Below are 22,651 nucleotides of genomic sequence, written 5' to 3' on the forward strand. Positions count from 1 at the left end.
GACTGTGCCTGCTTAAATTGGGTGTGCTCAGCCTATTGCATTAGGGTGTACACCCCAAAGCTCAAACATGAGAGATAGAGCGATAGAGAGGAAAACCTTGGTTTGAAAGAGAAGCAAAATGTTTTAATACATTTTGCCTTGATATACAAGCGATGTCTTGATATAAGAGTAGTGTTTTGTCACAACTGAGTAAAAAAAAGAAGAAAGGAGCCTTTTAAGTGTAGTAATATAGTTACATTTATTGAATGTACAACATTTAGCAACATATTGCTATACTTAGAGGTGCCTCTCTTCTGTTTTATACCCTTTAATAAAATAAAAAAAAGGCTTTTATATACATGCTTTGGATTACAAGCATGTTTCTGGAATGAATTATGCTCGCATACCAAGGTTTTACGAATTATATTTACGAGTTATATTACACACACACACACACACAATTCCGAGATTCTTCAAATCTCCCCACCAGCACAGTAAGAGAGAGGTGTGGAAGCACTTCTCCTATGACAGAGCCAGTCAGAGGGATGTCTTTCCCATCTCTCTACCAGTACACTGAGCGATAAGGCTATTGTGCAAACGGCGATTAGGGTGTGCCTAGGCACACCCAGCAGACCCTGTGCGCATGACTATGCCAGAGCATCAAACAGAGTGTAATGATTGTAAAGTTTGAGCTATAGTAGGGAGCAATAGCTACATAAGCCTATGCCTCCTCTGTAGTGCCGGCTCCTGTCCCATGCACAGTGATACCAACTGCACTCCACTTCTTGTCCCGGCTAGCGGTCTCCAGAGTGGTGCCAGCAGCAGTAAAGAACAGATCTTCAGGTCAGTGTGAAGCAATAATGGTATAGGGCTGCTTTCACACTGATGTGCTTTGGTGTACCTGCAGCTTTCCTGCAGGTTTAGCCATAGACTTCTATTATATCTTGCGGGTTTGGTGCACTTTCTGAAGGCAGGAGTTTTCGTGCCCTTTCAGAAAGAGCGCCACACCTGCATCGCTGTGAAAGCAGCCTTATAGTGGATTCAGAACAGTAAGGGTTAAATTTACATTTGTAGTTTGGGGGTGGTAAAACCCCATAGTTGAGATGAGTTTTTACCACCCCCGCCCCATCCACACCAACCTCCGAGAAAGGGGCCAGGGGAGGGGTGTACACAGGTCGCAGCTGCAGCAGAAGTTATAAGCCCTATCATGAATGGTGGGTGTAGTACCTGCCTGGCATGACTCATTCAAGTGAATGAGGCAGAGCCACGACTCAGCCGTAGGGTTTTGCCACGACTCAACCTTACGCGTGAATGAGCACTAAGGGTGCCGCTGCCGAATGCAACTAAGGGCTCACTCACAAGTGTAGCAGGAACTGCTGCTCCTCTGAAAAGTGATCAGAGTGTGTTTGACAGGTGGTTAGGGTGCAATATGTTGCTGCCTCTGCACCCGATTTAATTCACGGTTGCCGTGCAATGCATGCCATTGTGACACAGTAGTATGGCAATTAGAGGCTTAAATCAGGTGTGAGGAGGCGACATTGTCCCGGTGATCTTCGACTTCTACCATGTTGTTCAGGTAGATCTCTACCTCTTTAAGTTTGACCACCCCTGCACTAGACTGTAGCTCGTCAATCCACACCCGGTCCTGCCCACTACTTTCTGCATTGACAGCACTGCCTCTATTGCTGAAACTCTTCCACTCTGAGCTGCAGTGTCTGGGAGGGGAAGCATGTGAAGCACAAACAAAAAAAGGATTTAGTTCGGTTAGAAGACTGTTACAATACACTGATCAGCTTTAGAGCAACAAAAGTTGATCTAACAACCAACTTTTGTCAAACAGGAACACCCACACATGGATCTAAATTTAGCCAGTCCCTGCTGAACAGATGGAATTTCAATCCATCTATGGCCAGCATTACTCTCTAGTCTCTACCAATCAACACCTGTACAACCAGCCTGTCAGAACACAGTAGGAGCGATTCCCCTAGCCATGTCGAGTGTGTGGATGGGGGGGGAATATGATCTTTTTTTATTTTTTTGTTTTTTTTCTTCATTCAACCCTCTGAAGAAAAAAAAGAAAAGAAAAAGGATTAATGTGTGTGACCAGTCTTAGGCCTCATTCACACTTGGCCGTTCGGGTCCGTCTGTCGGCGGACCTGAACGACCGACCGCTCCATGGATCGCTATGGAGCGTCGGATGTCAGCGGAGACATGTCCGCTGACATCCGACCCGATCCGCTAAAAACAGACGTATGGGGGCCACGTCCCCATCCGTCCATGCGGATCAGATCGGGTAAGATCTGATGAAAACGGACATGCTGTCCGTTTTCATCAGATCGCTCCATAGGGACACAGCGGTGCCCGACAAGCCCCTCCCCGCTCAGTGAGCAGAGAGGAGCTTGTCATCGTCGGCTCAACGGAGATCTGCTGACTGATCTCCCGCTGAGCCGACGGGAGCAGGCGGACTCCGTAGCGACGGAGTCCGCCAAGTGTGAATGAAGCCTTAGAGATTATCTTAAAAAATATTTCCAGGTATGGATATTTTATACATAGTTACATTGATCCACCTTGGACCAATGCTTATACCATACTCCAGATAAAGAGAGAGTGAAATCACTTCCTGACCTCCCCATCTTGTCCAATCAGAGAATATTTGGCATTCATTCAGAAAAGTATTCCATAAATGACGCTCGTTCTGAGTGGCCAGCATCCTGTGTTCACAATGCATTAATCAGCTGCTCACCACAGGACAAGGAAGTAGCAGTGCCTACTTCAGTGATTTCCAGCTTCCAATGGCATCAGCCAGGTATGGTATATACATGATTGATCCATCTTGCATCAATGACACTATGTAAAAATATACAATGCCTGGAATCCCTCTTTAAAAATAGCCGAGGTAAACTACAATAGGAGGAGCGGGGTCTGATTGGATATACTGTGCCTGCTGAAAAGTGAAGTTCATTAAAAATAAAGGAACTAGTGGTTTTGCGGACTATATGCATATTGTTGGAAGACTTGGAAGTCTCCATGAAGACGTGAGTTTTCTTAAATAAATGCAGGCACCTGAACTCGTAAGTGTATTTGTTGAAATCCCTTCTCAAGTCGGAGAAAAAAACAAAACACACAAACAGTATCTGAAGGTCATTGGTGCTTTCAACTCTTTACATCTAGCCATTTTTCACTTTCTTTAAGGGCAAAGGAATAAAAATAGGACAGGGGGATTAGGGACCAACATACTGTAGGACAGTGATGGCGAACCTTGGCACCCTAGATGTTTTAGAACTACATTTCCCATAATGATCATGCATGCTGCAGTGTACTGGAGCATCATGGGAAATGTAGTTTCAAAACAGCTGGGGTGCCAAGGTTCGCCATCACTGCTGTAGGATTAGGCTCCACCGTGCTTTAAATCATCTCCACCTTACAAACATTAATCGTGGCATCATAGAAGACTCTTCATGAAAGTACCCAAAGCCCCAAAGTATAAAATAAAACAAATCATTTTTATTACAAATCCTTTTAGATAATTTTTATTTTTTTATTTTTTTTAAACCACACATAGTTACATAGTAGGTGAGGATGAAAAAAGACACAAGTCCAACCTATGTGTGTGATTATATGTCAGTATTATATTGTATACCCCTGTATGTTGCGGTCGTTCAGGGGCTTAACTAATCATTTTTTGAAACCATCAATGCTCCCCGCTGACACTGCCTGTGGAAGGGAATTCCACATCCTTGCCGCTCTTAAAGTAAAGAACGCTCTACGTAGTTTAAGGTTAAACCACTTTTCTTCTAGTTTTAATGAGTGGCCACGTGTCTTGTTAAACTCCCTTCCGCAAAAAAGTTTTATCCCTATTGTGTGGTCGCCAGTACTGCATTTGTAAATTGAAATCATATCCCCTCTCAAGTGTCTCTTCTCCAGAGAGCAGTTCAGTGATCGCAACCTTTCATAACCAATGTCTTCCAGACCCTTTATTAGCTTTGTTGCCCTTCTTTGTACTCGCTCCATTTCCATTACATCCTTCCAGAGGACTGATGCCCAGAACTGATCAGCATACTCCAGGTGTGGCCGGACCAGAGTCTTTTAGAGTGGGAGAATTATTTTATCTCTGGAGTGAATCCCATTTTTATTGCATGCCAATATTCTGTTTGCTTTGTTAGCAGCAGCTTGGCATTACATGCCATTGCTGAGTCCATCATCTACTAGGACCCCCAAGTAATTTTCCATCCTAGATTCCCCCAGAGGTTCCCCCCCCCCCAGTGTAGCTTCCATTTGAGCATCACTTAGTTATTGTATACTTCTAATTCTAGGTCCCAACCCAGGCCTGTCACAATCTGGAAGGTATCCAGCAGCTGCAAAGAGGAGACCAAATGCCGGTAGGCTCTGAACAGAAACTGCAAGCCAGACTCCAGAGAGCTTCCAGCCATGCCACTTGTCACCCTCATCTCAGTTATCCACAGATTTCATCCCACAAAGACCATCACTCATTCACCTACATCCAACAGGAAGTTAACAAGAAGATGTCCAACAGGATTCCCTCTTACAACCCTTCTATGCAACAGTATAGCTATTGAGCCTGTCTTCCTGGAAATTGGAAGGAAAATCCTGGGGAAGGGGGAATTTTACCATTTTAGTGCATCAAAACTAAAAACGTGATGTCATTCCTGTTGATATCATGAGTTGTTCAGTATTACTCATACTCACCAACCGTGAACTTTCCGTGAAAGGGTTAAAGTCTTCAATACCTCCATGGCTGTTGGTAGTAATCTGTGTCACCGAGGGATCCTGAAAAAGAAACACAGATTTATTATGTTTTCTGGCAGAGATATACATGTCCAGTGTGAATCTAGGCAAGCACCGTATACAAAGTCAAGGAGCAAGGTGAGGCAATGGCAAAGACCCCATCCGATTCCCAAAATTGCAATCCATATGCTTTAGCTGCCTTCAAACAAAACATGAATTGTACCCACAAATGTACATCTAAGTAGGCACCTGCATACAGCATATACCCAGATTCTGAGGCCCCTGGGCGCTATGGAGAAGATTTCGGAGGGGGGAAAAGTTTGTGTTGACACTTTGCATTGCCTGCTTTTAGGAATTAATGCGACAGCACCAATAAGTGTCTTCTTTTGTCTCAGAAAAGACACTCTCATTGGTCAGTGCGGTCACATGACTGTGCTAACTAATGGCCGGGAGCAATTGCACAGATTACACTTCTACACAGCTTCCAGAGCCATGTACGGATGTTTCAAAGTGTAGGAAAATGCACACTGGCAACAGTGGGCGCCGGACGATGTTACACAAAAGCAAATAGGTGCACATGGGAGAGCAACAGCAGGGGAGGCTGTTAGGAAGAATTGATTTTTTTTTCCTTCCTAGGTGCAAAAGGTGGAGAGGACCTTTAAAACAATGAATTATGTATATTAAAAGTGATGCTAAAGGCAATGTTTTTTATGCAACATAAAAGAGGTTATACTTACCTGCTCTATGCTATGGTATTGCATAGAGCAGTCCCTTTCCTCCTCCTCTGGAGTCCCCTGCTGCTCCTTTTCTCTCTGTTGGCTGTGTACCAAGGGGGCAACTGTGCGGGTGTACCAAGGGGGCAACTGTACGGGGGTACCAAGGGGGCAACTGTGCGGGTGCACCAAGGGGGCACCTGTGGGGGTGCACTACTGAGCTGGGCTCTGTGCGTCCAGACACACACAGTGCAGGTCAACTACGCCCTCACTCCCTCCTTACAGGATTTTACTGACAGCCTATGGCTCCCACTGCTCTCACTGTCTCCTGTGATCCCAGGAAGAGAAAGCAAGGTGCTGCAGTTGAGACAGTGCTGGATCGTTGGAGGATATAGGCAAGTGTTACGGGAAGGGGGGTACAATTAGTGGGGTCCTTTTGAGAAAGTGACGTAGTCTGTCACGATACGCGTGAAGGACTTGGAAGCCGTGGTGGCGCACTCCTGGTTGTGGCCGAGACTGGAAGTTCATATGTTTACAACGCCGACAATTGTCTGCTTTATTGGAAGTGTGATTTTTAGGTTTAATAAATCCCCCCTTTTTTAACCTACTGCACTATGGAGCGCTCTTTTCTCTCCTCTATGTTATTGTGAGCTGATGTGAGGAGGCTGGCCTTGTTTGGAGCTGTGGATCTATGGGTTATTGGATCACATCAGGAACTTGGATGTGTAAGCCTGCTGTGCATGTGAAATCAGGAGCTGGGACGGCAATGAGAAGAAAGCAGTAATCAGTCCTAAAGAGATATTGCAGCAAGGCTTTTTTTTTAGCCTATTAAAGGTGAGAGGCTGGGGGAAACTGTTTTTAGCACCTGCACTGGAAGAAAGAGCACCTGCACTTTTGTAATCACCGTGATCCTGTCAAGATTGCCTGCTTGCACCTTTGGAGTTTATTGCACATCAGTATGAAATATGAACTTTTTTGAAGACTTTATTTTGTACTAGACTTTTCCACTTATATGCACATCGATTGTTGTCAGTTGCACATATATATTTTATTTGTTTATTTTTTTTATTTACTGGATCTTTATCCGCCTGTCTTATATGGGTTACTGATTGCCTATTTCACCTCTTTTTTTCACTTGTCAACTTGGTTTGCTTTTGCACTGGAATTGCATGGTTTGGACATTTTATTAATTGATCAGTTTTTATTTTATTAATTATCTTACTGTTTTCAGGTCAGTGAGCGCCCCCTACCTTCTTTTTAATATTGTTATCTATGTGCGAACATTTTTAGGTGGCTTCTGCTATTTATTTTAGGTTTTAGATTATTTCCCTTTGGTATGCGCATTAGTTCCCCCCTTTTTTAATTAGTGGGGTGCTTTTTACCTTATAGGAGGGAGTGCATTATGATGAAAAAAAAAAAAACACACACAATTAGGCTCCTTTCATACTATGGGGACTGTTCGTGTCATCAGCTCGGATGTTTTTTTTTTTTTAATAAAAAAAAATAAAAAATAAAAAGGAGCGAATGAAGTCAACATCTGTTTTTTTACATCCTCAAGTCCTTAACCACTAAAGTCCCAGAGCCATTCTTTCCTAATGCAAAAATTGTTTGTACATTTACATCCATTTTCCGTCCGATACATTTAAAACGGAAGAAAAATAGGGCTTTGATCTGTTCCAGTAAAAAAAAAAAAAAAAAAATGGGATGTTGACGGAAGCGGATGATCATCCATTTTCCCATAGAGATGCATTGATGTCCGTTTTTCATCCGTCACCAGATGACTAAAAAATAGACAAACAGTCTACATGTGGGCCCCACATCTTTAGAACCACTTTAAGAAATATCCAAACACAAATGAAAGTAGCTTTATATTTGCCTGGAGCTCAGCTTGATCATCTAAGGCCGCATTCACACCTGAGCGTAGCGTTTTCGGTAATTTTTTCTGGCGTTTTGTCGCGCGTTTGCATACAGCGTTGTCCGACGTTTTTGAACTTCGTCGTTTTTTATTTTAGCCAATAGGAAAAATGATCATCTCTTTCATCACTATGTTTGTAGATTTTTATCTTCTTCCTGTGTGAATGTTCTATTTCACAGAACAGATTAAAGCGGCAAAATGCCCGTAGAAACGCTTGTCGTCACGCTAGACGCTTGAATCAAGCGTTTCCATTAGTTTCTATGGGAATACAAACGTTCAAAAATGCCCAAATCCGCCCGATTCGCGACAAAAAAGGGTCCAGAACTTGTTTGAGCTTCAGGCATTCGGCTTTAGGCTTTTTGGAGTGGAGATGTGAACCATCTCCATAGAGAATAATGTATTTTTTCCCCCTCTAGCGTTTTATAGCTTCAGGCTACAAAATGCTCAGGTGTGAATGCAGCCTAACTCACAATACGCATGTGCATTTCCTGTACTTGGAAGCATTATTTCAACATTGTTACATGTGACTCTGGCAGAGTAACTGCTATCGTTTAATGAAAAATATATACAGTATGTTATACAAAAGATCGCTCACAAGTCTGACAAGCCATTGTCTACACTCATTTACACAGTACAAAAAATATGAAAGAGAATGCATATATTTAGCCTAGTTTACATGTGCATTTAAAAAAGTGCAGCATGCTATTAAAAGAAAAAAAAAAAAAAGGGATAAATATAATAAAAAAAAAAAAAAATGCACCACAACACACGCTGGAAAACGCATCTCAACTGCATGTAAAAAAGCATGCAGAGCGGCACACTGAACACCAGGGATTGTGGCATGAACACGCCTGAAGTCATGGATTCTCTTGGTTACTGTGTGGCATTAATGGTCAGTAGGTTGGGACTTTCTCCGGTAGAAGAATGTGACCTATGAAGTGGGCACACCCATCTTTAACAGGTTCCTCCAGTGATGACTCAGAAGTGATCCAGTGACTTGCAAGAAGGAGACACACTGGTAATACTGAGACAAAGCCACATGGAACACACAAGACACATACCTGTACAGGTTGTAGAAAAAAAAACATGATCAAGTGCTAGTGGCATGTCACCAGAAGCACAATCATAGTAAAATCCCATTTTTTTATTCATATTCAACAATTAAGAGTTCTATACTATATACTTAATATAAATAAATCTAACTAACTAACTAACATATAAAAAAAAAAATGACAAAGAAAAAAAAATTTTTCTTTACTAGACGAGTCATGAAAAGCTTGGTTCACATCTGCGCGGGTATGTGTGTAAATCACATGCACCCCCGCAGCTGCACACAAAATGCGGCGCTTTAAAGAAAATGCGCAGGGGTGATATTAACTCTTAATAGCACCCCCATGCACTGAAAAACGTGGTGTGGATTCCCGCAGGCTGAAATGCAAGGTGCAAAAGCCAAGCTGGCTCAAAACAATTTCTATTACTAAGAAATGTGCCCGCTGTATGCAGTGTCAGCTACGTTCAGTATACAGCGTTGTGTTTATTAACTACTTGTCCTCTGGGAGCTTTTACCCCCTTCATGACCAGAGCATTTTTTGCCATCCGGAACTATGCGTTCATACAACACTGTACACAATTTTTATTTTATTTTTTTATAAACACAAAGTAGAGCATTTTCATTTTTCTTTGCAATAAACAAAAAAAGATGGAAAACTTTGAAAAACAAAAAATATATATTTATGAGTGGGCATTGTAGTACAAAGTAGATTTGCCATTCGTAAATAACCCCCAAAGTGTTACTGAACCCACAACAGTAAAATCAGTCTGTATATGCAGTAAAGCATTCTTGTTATACTCACTGTAGAACCTAAGGGGTTAACCCTCTGCATTGTGTAAAAAGGCTGTTTGATCTTGTATGCACAGATGCTCCCCTCCCTGCACTGTACCCCTGGACAAGTCGGGATAAGACCGAGCCTATGGAGTCAGGCTGCACATGCTCAGTTTGTTGTGTATTGCTAGAGTCTAGGGCTGCAACTAACGATTATTTTCATAATCGATTAGTTGGCCGATTATTGTTTCGATTAAATCGGTTAATCGGATAATAGCCTAAAAAAAAAAAAATAGCATTTTTAAATTTTTTTGGGCCAATGTGTTGGGCAGATTACAAAACACAAATTGCCGCAAAAACACATTACATGCCTTTCTGCAGCTTCTCCATTGAAGTATATTGAACCAAAAAAAAAAAAAAATGGCACCGTTTTGCGTTAAAAAGTCCTTGCCCTTTCCAAATACGCAGCAGCTGAAAAAAATCATGGATGTGAACGTGTCCCATAGGAAAACATGTAACTGTAGTGTGTTTCTGCAAAAAACTGAGGTGTGAACCCAGGCCTGAGATGTTTAATAACATAATGGGGGTTAAAAAAACAAAAATAAGTGCAAAAAATCGCTACAGTAAGGGGTTCATTTTTTTCACTGTGGGACAGTGAAAGTAATATTAACAGTAGCGATTTGCTTTTTTGTACCATAAAGGGCTAATTTTAGTTTTTTTTAACCCCATTATGTTACTGGCCGATTAATCGATTATGAAAATTGTAATCGATTAATTTCATAATCGATTAGTTGTCGATTAATCGATTCGTTGTTTCGGCCCTACTAGAGTCCCCCCCCCCTTTTCTTGGGAGAGTGCGTGTGATCAGCGCAGAGCCAATCAGCACTGTCCAGACAGAGTGTCAGGAGTTACGAACCTAATAGGGCAGCTCAGTGCAGTATGAAAACTCCTCCTACAAGCTCCACCAGGAACTGAAAGAAATCACAAGACTGCTACATACTGCTGATGAGAAAAAGGCATTTAGCAGTTTGTGTTTACTAAAAAAAAATGCATCTCCATGTTCTGTGTACTGTGGGGGACCAGATATAGTGAATGCAGGGTCCTGGGTTTAGTAAGGGCCCTTTCACACAGGGCTGTCCGTGTGTGGGCTCCGCTTTGCCCAGCGGGGATCAACGGAGCGATCCCCACTGAGCAGGCAGATGACAGATCGGACTCTGCACGCTGTGCAGAGACCGACCTGTCAGAGCGCCGCTCTCCCCTATGGGGAACGGATGACTACGGACCGAGTCCGTTGTCATCTGATCCGATAGACGGATGGAAAAGTTCTATGCAGAAAAGAAAACAGTTAAAGTCTTGTACCAAAAAAAAAAAAAAAAAAAACTCCCATTGACTGTCACAGTCACATGAGGGTGTTGAGTATTCTGTGACAATATGGGATTACCAGAACAGGTAAATGATTGAACTAGGACGGATGTTTACATACACACAAATTTCGGCTGTTGAAACATTTGTGGTTATCTGATCTATTCCCATCTTCTCAGGCAGAGATCCAATTACTTAATTGACTTTTATTGTTTTTTTGTTCAATTTACAAAAAAAGGGTGAAAACTTGGGTATAAATCACAGGTATAAATTTTAAAAATTACCATCAAACGGCTTTTTATTCCCCTTTTACCAGTTTTTATAAGTCTCAACGCAAATAAAAGATTGCAGTGGTTTTAGAAGAGATACAACCAAAACCGGCCATACATGGATCGATTGAAATTTGGCCAATTCAGCAGGGACTGGTCACATTTCGATCCATGTGTGGGCAGATCTACTGATCGACTTCTGTACAACCAGCCTGATGGAAAACTTCCACATGATCAGCGCTACCGGTGTTCTATCGAATAGAGCCCTCTGTCGAAAAGTGCCCACGCATGTACAGTACGGCAGGTCACTCCAGCCGATTTCTTGATCAGCTGGCGTGACGTCACCATAGTGCATGCACACATCATAGGAGGCATTTTTTTTTGGACGGCAGATGCCATTTGACAGCAGAATTTAAAGGGGTGGTTCCCCCTTAAAACAAATTTTTAACAATACATTTGGAAGACTGCTTTTTTTTTCGTACATACCTCGATATCGCCGTTTCATCCCTCGACTTCCGGGTATGAGTCTTGTGGCGGTGGGCGTTCCTAGCTGATTGATGTTCCTCCGACCGACGCATACTTGACGTCACGACTTTCCGAAAGAAGCCGAACGTCGCTGCGCAGGCGCCGTATAGAGCCGACTCTATACGGCGCCTGAGCAATGACGTTCAGCTTCTGTCGGAAAGTCGTGACGCGCAGTATGCGCCGGTCGGAGGAACGTCAATCAACTAGGTCCAGCAAGACTCATACCCAGAAGCCGAGGGATGAAACGGCGATATCGAGGTATGTACGAAAAAAAAAAAAAAAAAAAAAAAAGACAGCCTACCCGCAGTGTAACCAGTCTTCCGAATGTATTGTTAGAAATTTGTTTTAGGGGGAACCACCCCTTTAAAGCTATGAAAACAGCGGAGGGAGACCGTAGTTGTCAGATTGTGCCTCACTGTTGCAAGGCGGGTTTTGTCACTGGCAAAACCAGCCGTTCAACGCAGCAAACCCGCCCTGTAACACAGACAAAACCTGAGCTTGAGCACACTGTAAACCCGCCCCGCAACAGAGGCACAATCTGACAGCTACCGTCTCCCTCCGCTCTTTGCATAGCTTTCAATTCTGACTGTCAAATGTTATCTCCCTTCGAAACATACCTCCTCCGATGTGCAAATGCGCTATGGTGATGTCACGCCAGCTGATCAGGAAATCAGCTGGAGTGCCCTTCTGTACTGCACATGCGTGGGCACTATTCGATAGAACATCGATACAGCCGACATCGCTGATATCAGTGTATTCTGGCAGTGGGTGGGGGGGGGGTCTCCCACCCCCAGAACACAATAGCTCAGTGGGATTCCCCCATCCTTCTCGAATGTGTGGATGAGGGAGTTGGATCAATTTTTTCATTCAAACTGCTGGTTGAATGAAAAAAGAAGGACTAATGTACTTTGCTCTCATAACCAGACTAAGCTATACCAGGTAGGCCAGCCTTGAAGCCCATCCAAAGTGCTGGACACGTCTATTTTAAAGCGTGTGCGGCTTTTCTGAAACGCAGTGAGGTTGTACTGCCAGCTACATTCAGGGCAGACAATGATCTCCCTCCCTGCATTGGAGATGTGGTGACTTCAGACTCCCTGAATGGCGGCATCACACTCAATCAGCTCATTATTCTAATTAATAAGTAAAAGGCATACAAGCAACATTACCATATGTAATAGACCTAGAAGTACACTTCCAAAGATTGCATGCCATGAACAGAAGGAGGCTCCATAGTGGCTCAGCTACATAAAGCTGAATTCCGGGGAAAGTAAATACGCTCCCTTGAGTTGAGGAAATACCAGTTGATCTTGCAAGGAATCTTGTGAGCCGATAACGTCCTCTACTCCATTGCAGTGGGGCTACCCATGCACTGCAAGGATTAAAGTGTTACTAAACCCAGAACCTGCATTCACTATATCTGGTCCCCCACAGTAGAACCCGGAAATGCAATTATTTTAGTAAATATAAACTGCGAAATACCTTTTCTCATCAGCAGTATATAGCAGTCTTGTGACTTCTATCAGTGTCTGGGTAAAGCTTGTAGGAGGAGTTTTCATTCTCCTCTGACTGTCCTATGAAGAAGCTGGACCCCTCTGTCTGGAAAGTGTTGATTGGCCCTGTGCTGATCACATGCACACTCTCAAAAAAAATAAATAAAAAAAACACACCGACACCAACAATTGGGCACTATTCCTCCCCCTAATCCCAAAGATGAGGCATTGTTTACTCCCACTGATGTCAGGACATTTTCTAATTATTCTGACCACACTCCAGCCCCCTAGAGTCCAAAGGACAGTAAACTTGGCCCTTTATTTGGAGTTTAGAGACCCCTGCCCTAGGCAACAAAAGTATACATGTTCATGCAATAAACCCCCAAAAAAAAACTTATTCTATTTGGTCCCTATTGTTCTGTTAAATATAAAAGTGTTTTGTTGAGAAGTTGAGACAATACCTGTTGATCTTGCCAGGAATGTCCTGTGCTCTGTTATCATTTACATTCAGTGGCAGCTCGTCCATTAGGGGTGCCCCCTCTCTCTCTCATGCCCCCTCTATATGCATAAAGGATAGATTCATGGATAGCATGAATCTATCCATTGCCGCAGTGGCCACCCCCTATTTAAGCATCCGGCCCCTTTCGGCAGGGGATTTTTTTGAAGCACCCGGTTAGAGCCATAGGCTCGAATAGGCTTCAAAATAGGGTGGGCTTATGTCGCCAAGCAGGAGAACGGGAGATCGCTGAGCAGGAGAGGCTGCCGGTAATGGTAAGTGCTACCAAACAACCAACGGGGGGGATTGGCATACTGTTTGCCGCCCCCCCCCCCCCCCCAAAAAAAAGGGAAGAGGGAGACATAGTTGCCAGACTCACCACCCGGGCCAAAAGCCATCAGCCAGCCCCTGGCAGCTCAGTCCCACTTGTCTCTTTATAGGAGGATTGGACAGAAGCCTCCACTGCTGTGTCTGTGCCTGCGAGGGAGAGAAGACAAGCACTAATGCAGAGGGGCAAAGCACTGGATCAAAAGGAAGGTGTTTAAAGGGCAGGTGCTGGGGCAGGGCTGGACTGGGACAGAAATTTGGCCCTGGACTTCATCCAGACTGGCCCACTTTGACAGGTCTCTCCTATGGCGGCCGGACAACTCCAGCCCCCCCTCAGCCACCCAAGCCCCCTCTCCCCCTTCACTAGCCGTTCTACTTTATTAGAGTAGAACGGCTGGTACTGGTACTCTTATAGGCAGTACCAGTGGGGAAGCTAGACATCATTTCACCCGGGCAAAGAATCAGTTCGGTGCCCCCCCCCCCATGGGACAAGATTAGACAGAAGTGAGAAACTCCCAGGCCATAGCTGTTGAGTCAGCTGTCTGTCCCCTCCCCCGTGCTCCTTCGGATCCCCCCCATGCTCCTCTGTCATCCCCCTGCTCCTCCCCCTGCTTCTCTGTCCCCCCCCCCCCCAGGTGAGCACTGCGGGGAGGGAGAGAAGGTGAGCGCTGCAGGGAGGGAGAGACAGAGGAACGGAGGGGGGCAGCGGTCTGCTGTCACTGAAGCCGGCCCACTAAGCCATCGGCCCACCGGGAAACTCCCTGTAGTCCCAATGGCCAGTCCATCCCTGTAGCTGGGGGGAGCCAATCATGGAAGGTTTTTTACCTTAATGCAGAGAATGCATTAAAGGGGTTGTAAAGGTTCGTTTTTTATTTTCTAAATAGGTTCCTTTAAGGTAGAGCATTGTTGGTTCACATACTTAGTGCACCAAAAACAATTAGAAGGGAAATGGAAGGAAAAAGGTAAGTGAACCAGCAATGCACTAGCTTAAAGGAACCTATTTAGAAAAAAAAAAAAAAAAAAAACACACACACACACACACACACACAAACACACACACACACACACACACACAACACACAACACACACCTTTACTACCCCTTTAAGGGAAAAAAATATATATATATTTTTTTTTAAATGCCTTTATTTTGGTGGTTGCATTAATAAAGTAAATACTAGTCGTTATTTTTTTAGATACTTAATTTATTAATTCAAATCTTCACAGCTCTATACAAATCAAATAGCTGATGCAACAAGGTGGAGCACTTCCAGGATATAACACTCCTGTACACAATCACCCGACCATAGTTAGTCCGTCAATTGTCCATCATCATTACAGGTACAAAGAGCTACAATGGAACTCCAGCATGTGATAGTGATCAGGCAGGTATGGTCTGCCGCATACTACTCCTCCGCCTCAGTTTCAAGCAGCAATTCAAACAAACATTCTGAATTTGGTTTAGTTTTAATCTCCATTAAACAGTGAGAGGACTAAAAAGTCTGGTAAATTTTGCTGCACAGTGCTGCAAATCCCCCCATCCCCCCTGCCGCCCTACGTCCAGCCTCCATCCCCCGTGCTGCCCTACGCCCAGCCTCCATCCCCCCCCTGCTGCCCTACGCCCAGCCTCCATCCCCCCCCTGCTGCCCTACGCCCAGCCTCCATCCCCCCCCTGCTGCCCTACGCCCAGCCTCCATCCCCCCCCTGCTGCCCTACGCCCAGCCTCCATCCCCCCCCTGCTGCCCTACGCCCAGCCTCCATCCCCCCCCTGCTGCCCTACGCCCAGCCTCCATCCCCCCTGCTGCCCTACGCCCAGCCTCCATCCCCCCCTGCTGCCCTACGCCCAGCCTCCATCCCCCCCTGCTGCCCTACGCCCAGCCTCCATCCCCCCTGCTGCCCTACGCCCAGCCTCCATCCCACCCTGCTGCCCTACGCCCAGCCTCCATCCCCCCCTGCTCCCCTACGCCCAGCCTCCATCCCCCCCTGCTGCCCTACGCCCAGCCTCCATCCCCCCCTGCTGCCCTACGCCCAGCCTCCATCCCCCCCTGCTGCCCTACGCCCAGCCTCCATCCCCCCCTGCTGCCCTACGCCCAGCCTCCATCCCCCCCTGCTGCCCTACGCCCAGCCTCCATCCTACTAACCAATAAGAGGTGGAGATGAGCAATAAATTGTAGAAGGTGATATTTTGTAAAAGAGAGTTTTGCCACCAAGTACCAAGTCATGTTTTGGGAAGGAGTCAAAAAATAAATGTTTCACTCATTAAAATGCAAATCAATTTATAACTTTTATATTTTTGTTCTGTCTCTCACTGTTAAAATAAACCTACTATTAAAAATAGACTAATTTTTCTTTGTCAGTGTACAAACATACAAAATCTGCAGGGTATTAAATACTTTCTCTCTCCTCCCCCCCCCCCGCCCCCTCAAACGGTTCCGCGATAGGTGGAACACTCAGTTTCCCAGCAGAGCCTGTGTTCAGTGTTCCACCTATCACGGTCGTCATCTCGGCCTCAGACAGCCCCAAAGCATAATGTTTCCACCTCTGTGCTTGACTGTAAGGATGGTGTTCTTAGGGTCATAGTCAACATTTTTCTTCCTCCAAAATATGGCGAGCCAAGTTAATGCCAAGGAGCTCAATTATGGTCTCATCTGACCACAGCACTTTCTCCCAATGCTTCGCCGAATCATTTAGATGTTCATTGGCAAACTTCAGACAAGCCTGCACATGTGCCTTCTTGAGGAGGGGGACCTGTCGGACGCTGCAGGATTTCAATCAATGGCTCCTCCCTAGTAGTTCTGAGCAGATTCTTCACTTTTCTCATGATCATCCTTACCCCACAAGGTGAAATCTTGTATGGAGCTCCAGACCGAGGGCAATTGATGGTCATTTTGTATTTTTTCCCCCAATTTGCGAATAATCCCTCCAACGGTTGTCTCCTTCTCACCAAGCGTCTTGCTGGTGGTCTTGTAGCCCACTCCAGTCTTGTGCAGATCTACAATCTTGTACCAAACGTCCTTTGACAGCTCTTTGGATCTTGTCCATGATGGCAAGGTTTGAATGGAAGAAAGATTCTGAGGACAGGTGTCTTTTATAGCCTCCATTCCCAGTCGATGCCTTGTATGGGGAAATGCGTTGGGTAGAGCAGTAATCCTTGACGTCACCACGTATCAGCCAGCTTGTTAGAGCCGCAGCTGTTTTGAAAGTTTTATTTTCTACCGTCTAAATTACCTAGGATTATCTGGGAAAGGATGATTTGTTTCTCCGAGTTTCCCATCTAATTGGATAGCCCGCTGCACCAGAACAGGTTCTTTCTCCTGAGAGGAATCCAAGGAGGAGAATATTCCTGCTGGCAGGCTTTTGCACAGGCACGTTTGATCTCAATAACATAAAATCCTAAGGATCTGGTAAGCGGCGCCAATTTTATCACTTTCTGACACAAGAGCACTGGAAGAACACACGGTTTCTTTTGGAATTCATGCAAACTTTGCATCTATAAGATCTTATATGTATCCACATTTTTATACTATGCCTTCGATTATCACCATTTTAGATTCTATATTGCACTCATCTATTGTGTGATTATTCATATGCGCCTTCAGGGCATTCATTTTATTATTTACTATCAATTTTCTTTGAACGTGGTTGTTGTTCATTAGTGGATGGGCGCCTTTGTTTATTATAATTAGGGTTGTCCCGATACCGATACTAGTATCGGTACCGATTCCGAGTATTTGCGGGAGTACTCGTACTCCCGCAAATACCCCGATACCTAAATAGAATACCCCCCCGATGCATCCCGCCGCTACGCCGCATCCCCACTTGGATAATACGGGCGGGGAACATTACAGCATTCATTTAAATAGCTGTAGTCTTTCCCGCCCCGCCGCGTATAGATGCTCGGGTGAACTGTCCAATCCTGAGCAAGAGGGAGTGTCTATACGCAGCGCGAATCATTACAACTATTCAAAGCTGTAATGTTCCCCGCCCGTATTAACCAGTCGGTGGCAGCGGGGATGCGGCGCGATGCAGGTAAGGGGGACATTGCTGCATATGGGGGGGGGGGGGGACATGGCTGCATCTGTGGGGGGACATGGCAAAAAAAAGTATCGGTATTCGGCATCGGCGAGTACTTGAAAAAAAGTATCGGTACTCAGTCCTAAAAAAGTGGTATCGGGACAACCCTAATTATAATAGGTGTCTTTTATACACAAGCGCAAGCCATCGTAGCTGTACGTTGGCTCCTTAAGACACCTCCGGCAGCGGGAGTGCCCGAAGCGTGTCCCCGAAGCCAATGCCAGTGCCCGGCGGAACACATCCTGGTTCTCTCAGAGGCAAAGAGAATAATCGTGTGTTCATACAATGTATGGACACCGATCTCTCTCTTCCCCTAGTCAGTCCCAGCCCCCCCCCCTTCAGTTAGAACACACATTAGGGAACACATTTAACCCCTTGATCGCCCCTAGTGTTAACCCCTTCCCTGCCAGTGTCATTTATACAGTAATCAGTGCATTTGTATAGCACTGATCGCTGTATAAAATGACATTGGTCCCAAAGATGTGTTAAAAGTGTCCACCATAATGTTGCAGTCCTGGAAAAAAAAAAAAAACAATGCAGATCGCCACCATTACTAATGAATAATAGCAATAAAAATAATAATAATAATGCTATAAATCTATCCCCTATTTTGTAGACGCTATAACTTTTGCGCATATCAATATACGCTTATTGCAATTTTTTTACCAAAAATATGTAGAAGAATACATAATCTGCCTAAACTGAGGAAAAAATAGCTTTTTTAAAAATAATAAAAAAAATAAGATTGGGGATATTTATTATTGCAAAAAGTACAAAGGTGTTTTTTTTTTCAAAATTGTCGCTCTTATTTTGTTTATTGTGAAAAAAAAAAAAATGCAGAAATCAAATACCACCAGAAGAAAGCTCTATTTGTGGGGGGGAAAAAGGACGTAAATTTTGCTTAAGTACAACCTCACACGACCGCGCAGTTAAAGCGATGCAGTGCCAAATCGCAAAAAAAAAAAAAATGGCCCGGTCAGTGGGCAGCCAATTTTTCCGTGGCTGAAGTGGTTACATTGACAGGACTAATCTGTGTACCACATGAGCATATACTGTTGCCAGTCTGTGGGAGCCAGAATTATTGTTGGTTGGTAAGGGGGGGGGGGGATCAAATACTTATTTTACTCACTGAACTGCAACTACATTTATATTGTATTTTTTTCTGGATTTTTGGTTGATATTCCTTCTCTACAATTTAAAATACACCTACGATAACAATTATAGACCCTTCATTTCTTTGTAAGTGGACAAAATCTGCAGGGGATTTAATTATTATTTTCTCCACTGTGTGTGTAGATAGAATAATAATCATCATCATCAGTGCATGACTACAGTTCTTACAATTAGATTATATCACATGACATGAAGAACTTTGGTGGTGCAATCCATTCCAATTACTCTGCACATTCTTTTCAAAATTTCCCCTCCATGGTTTCAAACATTGAAGTATCACATCGCTTGTCACGAGTATTGTGTGCGATTATATCCCGCATTCCTGCTTTATGAATGGCGGATGTCACTGCCTACGTCATCCAAACAAATACAGAAACATGGACTGTGACACTGTCACATGATGATGACTGACAGCCCATAGACTGTAGTTTCAGTCAATGTTAAATTGTTTAGGGTTTACTGAACTGGGAAGAAAAAAAAAAAAAGCAGTTATATATAAAAAGGTATCATTCTTCTCCAAAATGTTCTTTTTTTTGATGTCACAATGTACAGTATAATATTTACTATCATCTGTGCCCAGTCTTGCCACACAGCGTTAATCCAGCTCTGAGCAATCCTCTTATTGTTCAGTGAGATAAAACGGACTTACAGAGAAAAACCTTAGTCCGTTCTGCCCCCTTGCTGTGAGTGACAGGTTATTTACATATCAAATGCGCTTGTTTGGAGACGGGCATTATTTCTTAATTCCCACCCCCACTCCTTTTCTGAAGTCATGTGGTTACTTTTCTGGATTTTGACTGGATTAGTGATCATAGCAGAATTTAGTGTAAGGAATACACAGGAAAAAATGCATGTTGACAAGGAGAGTGTAAAGGTGGGCGGGCAGTCTGACATCACGACTCCACCCACCGAGCTCCAGACAACAGATCCACCCACAGAATCTGCAGTTTTTCGGGTCTGATAACAGACAGAGGGGAGACATTTGACAGGTAAGGATACATGCAGGAGGCATCTATATCCCTATAGATGAGCACTATGGCAGTAGTTTAGAAAGGATGAGAGTTGGTTTACATCCACTTTAAGCTTGCTTCCTCTGCCTTTCTGAGCTGGTGGGATCAAACAGAACTCCTAATTCCTATGAAGCCCAGGAGAAATGTGGCAGCCCTGCACCCATCGTGTCCCATTACACATCCCATAGGCTCGGACGTCATTCACCCCTCTCATCCAAGGCAGGCCTATGAATGGGGGGGGGGGGGGGGGAATGACGCAATTATTGTTGCCAAAACATTTTTCATTTTAAAATCCAGTTAATCAGGAAATGCTGGAATTATATTCTAGTTTTTGGCCATCTCTGGTGTAAATCTGGCAATACACAAAGATCAGGTCACTTAATCAGTCCATGATCTCAGGCTTTTCATTCACACCATCTGTGCAAACTAATCATACGACCTTCCAGGGCCTTTGCACACAGGTGCCAAATACACCACGTTTGTAGCAGTTCAAGAATTGTTTTTATTGGTCAGAATGCAGCTCATTGCATTTAATGGGTCTGTAAACACAGGCTGCAAATATCAGTAAAATCATGGTGCGTTTAGATCAGTTTAAATAAAAAAATTCTGTGTTACTGATCGGTATTTTATGCGTCCAAGTGTGTAAGGCTGGCCATACACCATACAATTTTTCTTATTAAATTTTCTTTAGATTTATCTTTAACTAAAGGAAAATTGTATAATGTATGGCCAGCCTAAGCGCCCTTTCAGACGTGCGGACCGTATGTCCGCATTTTCATCCATCTGTTGCGAATGAAAACAGGACATGCATTGGTCCCTATGTGATTGCGGGTGTCAGCGGATGACCATCCGCTGACACCCGTAATCGTCCGCCTCCGCAAAGATGCGATTTTTCGGACAGAAGAAAATCCTATTTTTCTTCCGTCTGGCGGATCGGATGAACCGTGTTCATCCGATCCCCCATGGGGGAGAGTGGAGGAAAGACAGGGCGGTCCCTGCACAGTGTGCGGGGACCGCCCTGTCAGCCGCCGGCTCAGCTGAGATTTTACGGAGGATCTCCACGGAGCTTTTACGGACACACGGAGGTGGATCATTACTGATCCGCCCGTGTGAAACGGCCCTAAATCCTACCTTCTTGGATAGTAGATCATAGTTGAATAATTGGGCACTGTGCACCGTTCAGACCAGTGGCGGCCTAATTTGGGGGGGCGCCAACAAACAAACAAAAAAAATTGCAGCCTTACTGTGCCCATCAATTGTTGCCACTGTGCCGCATAAAATGCCACCGGATTGTAACCCGAGTTTAGCCGCATTTCGTTTATAGGCGTTTTTATTTTTTGACCATTAAAAAAAAAAAATAATAATAATAATAATAATAATAATAATAATAATAATAATAAATATATATATATATATATATATATATATATATATATATATATATATATATATATATATATATATATATTTTTTTTTTTTTTTTTTTTTTTTAAATGCTTCTAAAAAACGCAAAAGTGACAAAACCCTGCCAAATGCGGCATGGAAACGCGGCAAAACAGACGTTTTAAACGTGGGTTACTATCTGTCAAATGAAATCGTTCAGGAGAGGTTGTAAAAAAGTCCCGTGTACATGAAGCCCAACAGTAAACTCAGCTTATATAGTGAAATTTTGTATTTTGCAGTCTGTCAAGACTGTTTTGATGTTGAAGTATAAAAGCAGAGGTGTTCTGTCATATTAACCACTTAAGCCCCGGACCATTTTGTTGTTAAATGCCCAGGCCAGGTTTTGCGATTCGGCACTGCGTCGCTTTAACAGACAATTGCATGGTCGTGAGACGTGGCTCCCAAACAAAATTGGCGTCCTTTTTCCCCCACAAATAGAGCTTTCTTTTGGTGGTATTTGATCACCTCTGCGGTTTTTATTTTTTGCGCTTTAAACAAAAATAGAGCAACAATTTTGAAAAAAATTCAATATTTTTTACTTTTTGCTATAATAAATATCCCCCAAAAACATATATATAAAAAAAAAAATTCCCTCAGTTTAGGCCGATACGTATTCTTTTAAAAAAAAATCGCAATAAGCGTTTATCGATTGGTTTGCGCAAAATTTATAGAGTGTTTTTTTTTACTACTAATGGCGGCGATCAGCGATTTTTTTCGTGACTGCGACATTATGGCGGACACTTCGGACAATTTTGACACATTTTTGGGACCATCGTCATTTTCACAGCAAAAAATGCATTTGAATTGTAGGGCGCTGTAGGAGTTAGGGTTCACCTAGTGTGTGTTTACAACTGTAGGGGGGTGTGGCTGTAGGACTGACGTCATCGATCGAGTCTCCCTATAAAAGGGATGACTCGATCGATGCAGCGCCATAGTGAAGCACGGGGAAGCCGTGTTTACATACGGCTCTCCCCTTTCTTCAGCTCCGGGGAGCGATCGCGACGGAGCGGCTATAAACGAATCGGATCGCTCCCCGCGAGTATCCGACCGCCGCATGTAGCAGGGGGGGGGGTCCCGATCGGACACCCGACCCGCGGAAAGGCAGGGACGTACATGTGGACGTACATATACATGCGGCGGTCGGCAAGTGGTTAACAAACCTGTGAGATCAGCAGGTTTGCCGCTGCTTTTAAAATTCAGCATCTAAACCAGTGGTCTCCAAACTGCTTTGATCCGGCCCTTGGGGCACTATTTCCAAACACCAATACCAACAATGGGACATAATAAGACCCACTGACACCAATGATG

At 44.1% G+C, this 22,651-nt stretch overlaps 1 protein-coding gene across 1 annotated transcript in view; it reads right to left on the reverse strand.

Moving 5' to 3' along the window:
- The window catches only part of SCAMP2 (secretory carrier membrane protein 2), a 58,544-nt gene that overhangs the window by 30,216 nt on the left and 5,677 nt on the right, over nt 1–22,651 (reverse strand). Inside the window, exon 2 of the mRNA XM_040342965.1 lies at nt 4,687–4,767. Within this exon, the coding sequence (XP_040198899.1) occupies nt 4,687–4,767 (81 nt within the window). The remainder of the gene's footprint in view (nt 1–4,686; nt 4,768–22,651) is intronic.

Source organism: Rana temporaria, chromosome 3, assembly GCF_905171775.1.
Source record: "Rana temporaria chromosome 3, aRanTem1.1, whole genome shotgun sequence".
NCBI lineage: Eukaryota > Metazoa > Chordata > Amphibia > Anura > Ranidae > Rana > Rana temporaria.